The 4,945-nt window shown below is 52.0% G+C and overlaps 2 protein-coding genes across 2 annotated transcripts; both read left to right on the top strand.

Moving 5' to 3' along the window:
* The first annotated feature begins 284 nt into the window (after positions 1 to 284).
* LOC113214137 (uncharacterized) lies at positions 285 to 1,877 on the top strand. The gene has a single exon (XM_026433416.1). It carries the CDS (start codon positions 285 to 287, stop codon positions 1,875 to 1,877), a length of 1,593 nt encoding a protein of 530 aa, XP_026289201.1.
* Positions 1,878 to 1,901: 24 nt separating this feature from the next.
* LOC113214136 (uncharacterized protein K02A2.6-like) lies at positions 1,902 to 4,627 on the top strand (the record flags this gene model as incomplete). The annotated part of the gene is made up of 2 exons (XM_026433415.2): positions 1,902 to 3,875; positions 4,203 to 4,627. Coding segments are annotated over exons 1-2 (2,399 nt in total), but the record flags the coding sequence as incomplete, so codon positions are not given.
* Between the last annotated feature and the right edge of the window lie 318 nt (positions 4,628 to 4,945).

The raw sequence follows: 4,945 nt of genomic DNA on the forward strand, positions 1-4,945 counted from the left end.
AGTCTGAGCTGGACCGTCACCTGTAGCACTTCGGCGATAATAAACCAGTGACTTCAATAATAGTGTTTCCTTTCTACTAACGTGAAAACACTACAGTGGCGACGAGAGATTCGAACAGGACGGCGAGTGAAGAAAAGGCGAACAAGAGTTTTGCCGCCGCCGTCCCCAGAAGCAAGCGGCCAGCCAGACTCCAGCGGAAGCCCAGCCCAGCCAGCGCCGGACCCGACCACGCCTCGCGCACAGCGCAGAAGAGTAAACAAGCGTGAGTGACCAAAACTGGGGGCATGGCGGGCGGGTCTTTTTCGTCCTTTGACCCTACGGGGGAGGGCAAATGGGAAATTTATTACCAAAAGTTCATGTTCCATTGCCAACGTCAGAAGATCGGTACTGATGCACTGCGCAAGGCCGAACTAATTTCGATCTCATCAGATGATATGTTCGAGTTCATGGAAAGCGTTTGTGAGACATCCTTATCGGACGAGGCACTGACATTTGCTATGATTTGCACCAAAATCGAGGCCCATCTGCAGACCGGGAACGTGATAATGCTCACCGCAGAATTCAATACAAGAAGCCAGCTCCCAGGGGAGTCAATTTCTGAGTACATTACTGTCCTTCGGAAAATGGCTAAACCTTGTGAATTCGGGACCGCTTGTGATAGGAATATAAGAGACAGGCTGGTAGTCGGGGTGAGGAGCATGGATACTAGGGCACTTCTGTTCAGGGGGGGAAATCAAATGACTTCTGAAGAGGCATTTCAAATAGCGAAAAGCGTCGAAATGTCGCAGCAGAATGCAGCCAAAACTGAGAACGGGCATGGCCTGCACAAGGTGGCATACAGCAAGAATTATGAGAAGAATAATAATTCTGAGAAAAACAACAAGAAGTCCAAGTGCTGGCGGTGCGGGCGGGGTAACCACAAGCCTAATGAGTGTCATTTCATAAAGACTGTTTGCAGATTCTGTAACGTAGAAGGACACATCGAGAAAGCCTGCATAACAAAGAAGAAGGGCGGCAAGAAGACCAACCCGCCCTCTGCACAGCCGTCGAAAGTCCACCAGGTCACCGTCGAACCCCATGGACAGCAAGTCCCGCCCAACAACGCGTACTCGGAGGCAGGTCCCTCGTGGGCCAACGAGTACAACGAGTACAGCCTCGGCGCCATGCAGGTCGAGGTAAACATCAACAAAGTTGGCATACTAAACATTCCTCCCCCTATAATGTTTCAGGCAGTGGTGGACGGAAAGATCATGGAATTCGAAACGGATTGTGGCTCACCGATCGCACTCATCAGCGAGGCGATTCAAGAGAAGAGATGGCCGGGAAAGAAGCTCGAGAAGTCACCATTGAGACTCGCAACATGGACCAAGAGCCCCGTCACCATCAAAGGGTACTTCTGGGTGAAAGTAAGCCACAACAATTGTCATGAAAATCTGCCTCTGTTTGTAGGATACGGAGAAGGAACAAGTCTGCTGGGAAGGCAATGGTTCGACTTTCTCGGGATCGCTGTGACAGTCCACAACCAGGTCAACAAGGTCAACGTCACCGAGGGCCAGGGCAAGTTGGTCGCAGCGCCCGTCGAGCAAACGCCGCAAGAACTGCTGAGGTACGAGTGTTTTCAACCAGGCTTGGGTGAGTACAAGGGAAAGCCAATCTCCCTCAAAATTGACACCACCGTAAAGCCGAAGCGTTGTAAAGCTAGAAAAGTACCTTTTGCAAGGCGTAGGGCGGTAGAGCAAGTGATTGATTCCAAAGTAGCTCAGGGAGTATGGAAAGGGCCTTTGCAGTCGGCCGAATACTCCACACCAATTGTCGCTGTTTTCCAAGACAAAGCATTACCCAGGCTTTGTGGAGACTATCGGGCGACAGCAAACTAGGTTGTAAAACCAGACCAGTACCCGATGCCGACGATAGAAGAGGCATTTTCTGCACTGAGTGGCGGTGCTGTGTTTTCTAAGATTGATTTAACGGATGCATACACCCAACTGGCTGTCGACGACGATGCTGCAAAACTGTTGACAGTGGCAACACATAAAGGGTTATTTTCGGTGCACAGGCTGCCCTACGGGCTGAGCGCCGCACCGGGTATTTTCCAAAGAATGATGTGTGATTTGTTGACAGGAATGGACGGTGTGGTTGTATGGCTGGATGACATTCTAGTGACAGGACGCACTCGCCAGGAGCACGACGGGAGACTCCATGAGGTACTCAAACGCATCAGTGACAAGGGGCTCCGCGTCAACGCCAAGAAGTGCCAGTTTCACAAGTCTGAGTTGGAATACCTGGGCTTCAAACTGGACAGCACCGGGAGGCAGCCCATGAGGAAAAGAGTAGCAGCTATCCTGGACGCCCCACCGCCAACTGATGTCAGTGAGTTAAGGAGCTTTCTAGGGAAATTAAATTTCTATGATAAATTTCTAGAGAGCAGGGCTACTATTTTTGAGCCATTGTACCGTCTATCTGATAACGACAAGGAATGGGTGTGGGGCGAGGCACAGCAAAACGCTTTCGAAGAGGCCAAGAAGATGTTATGTTCTGCTAAAGTACTGGTGCACTACGACCTCAAACGTGAACTAGTTGTGTGCGCTGATGGGTCCCCGGTGGGTGTAGGTGCTGTTCTAGCACACACTTTCCCTGACGGTGAAAAACCGATAGAGTATGCGTCACGAGCTCTGTCCAAAGCTGAGAAAAATTACAGTCAAACGGACAGGGAGGCTCTGAGCATTGTATTTGCCGTGAAAAAGTGGCACAACTACTTGTGTGGCCGCCATTTCACAATCATCACTGATCACAAACCCTTGTTAGGACTATTCGGCACGGACAAGCCCATGCCAACTATGATTAGTCCCAGAGTGGAGAGATGGTTAATAATGATGGGATGTTACAGCTATACAATTAAATGGAGGCCCGGGAAACAGCATGGAAATTGTGATGCACTAAGTCGCTTATGTATTCCAGGAACGGCTCCCGACAAAACTCCAGAGCCCTACGGATTATTTCTCATGACAGGACTGAGCAGCCCACACCTTACTTGGCAGCAAGTGGCACAGGACACGGCGAAGGACCCCATCCTCAGCAAGGTCAAGAAGTGGACCCAGGAGGGGTGGCCGACGCGCGACCCGGGCGGTGAGCTAAGTGTGTACTTTCAGAAACGAGAGGCGCTCTCCATGTGCAGGGACTGCATCCTGTGGGGCATCAGGGTGGTCATCCCCAAGGGCCTGCGCGAGGCGGCACTCAGGCACCTCCACGCCGCTCACCTCGGGGTGGTGAAAAGCAAGAGACTTGCCCGAGTCCTTTTCTGGTGGCCGGGGCTGCCGCTGCAAGTGGAGCAGATGGTGGCGCACTGTCCGGCATGTCAGGCCACAAGGGCAAATGCACCAGCACTCCCAGTGACACCATGGCCAGAACCAACTGGAAAGTGGCAACGACTCCATATAGATTTTGCTGGGCCCTATCATGGTAAACATTTCATAGTGGTAGTGGATGCCTACACACGGTGGATGGAGGTAAAATTTGTGAAGGGACCAACGTCAGAGGCAACCATGCAAGTGTTGGAAAATGTGTTCAACTTTAATGGTTTTCCCCACACAATAGTGTCTGACAATGGGACGGCCTTCAAATCGCACAAATTTAACAACTTTTGTTCCACCAGGGGAATCCGCCAGCTGTTTACCGCGCCCAGGATGCCACAATCAAACGGTCATGCTGAAAGGATGGTCCGCACTATCAAGGAGAAGTTGAGTCAAGTAGGCGGCGCCAACACCCAAGAGAAGCTGGACAGGATCGTGGACGCCCTGCGCTCAACACCGGGCCAGGACGGAGAATCGCCCAATCAGAGACTGTTTGGAAGGGAGCTTAGAACACCGGTGACACTGGTAAGGCCAACCCCGCCGACTCCCAAACTAAATGATGTCCTTCTCAATCCAGGCGACCGAGTGTGGTACAAGCGGCATGGAGTGAAGTCTTGGTTGCCAGGAAGAGTCAAGGCGCCGGCAGGGGCGAAGATGGCGACACTCCACCAGGAAGGAGCGGTCCGCCACGCTGACCAGATTCGACGCCGAGCTCCAGGGGCCACGACGACGCCGCAGCCCAGGGTCCTCATGAACATCCAGACCAGAGCGACGGGCGGCCGCGCCGCGGCGCAAGTAGTCGGCGCGACGGCGGCGACAGCCAACGAGAACGGCGGCGCCCTGGACGACCAGACTCACAACCGAGACGAGGAGGATCATGACCACACCGGCGAGGCCGTCGACGAGGACACCGGCAAGGCCGCCAACCAGGACGAAGTCTGGGCGGACACGGTGTGGAACGTCGAGGAAAAGGACCAGAGTGTCGACGCCACGGTTCGGGAAGAGAATGCCAATCTTACCACCGAAGGCGACGAGCAGAAGGCCCAACCCGAGCAACCTCAAGATGAGGCAGGGGCCGCTAACAACGTGCAGGTCCAGGCAGAGGCCGAGCAACATGACAAACAAGTCAGGCATGGCAAAGGCCGTGGAAGACGAAGCCTGGACGTGCAGCCCTCCCCAGAGCGACCAGCTGGAAGAAAGCAACCAGAACGCTCAACAAGAAATCCCAACCCGCTCTATGTAGAAAGTACAAATGAATGGGGTGGAACTGCCCAATGGTAGATGGGGAGGGAGCTCTGTTTCGGAAAAACTTGTTTTTCCTTTTTGTGTGTGTGTGAATGTGTGTGTGAATGTGTGTGTGGCTTTGTTCACTTCAGTCGGTACCTTGATATGAAAAGGACATAAAACCGTTGTTCGTGACAAGCAATTTTTAGTTTTAAGTTTAACGGTGCTATCAAATTTTGCTTTCGCTGCTTAATTAATTTGCTATGTATTAGCTTCAACAATTTATGTTCTCATACAAATTGTGTCATAATCAGCAAGCACCTTCACCGTTATAGCAATGTTAAAATTTATTCAATTTTTATTAATGTTTT

This window comes from Frankliniella occidentalis, unplaced genomic scaffold (genome assembly GCF_000697945.3).
Source record: "Frankliniella occidentalis isolate FOCC.00 unplaced genomic scaffold, Focc_3.1 Scaffold4795, whole genome shotgun sequence".
Taxonomy (NCBI): Eukaryota; Metazoa; Arthropoda; class Insecta; order Thysanoptera; family Thripidae; genus Frankliniella; species Frankliniella occidentalis.

Bases quoted from the DNA above. Each gene is read 5' to 3' on its own strand.
- LOC113214137 (XM_026433416.1), top strand. From the start codon at position 285: ATGGCGGGCGGGTCTTTTTCGTCCTTTGACCCTACGGGGGAGGGCAAA.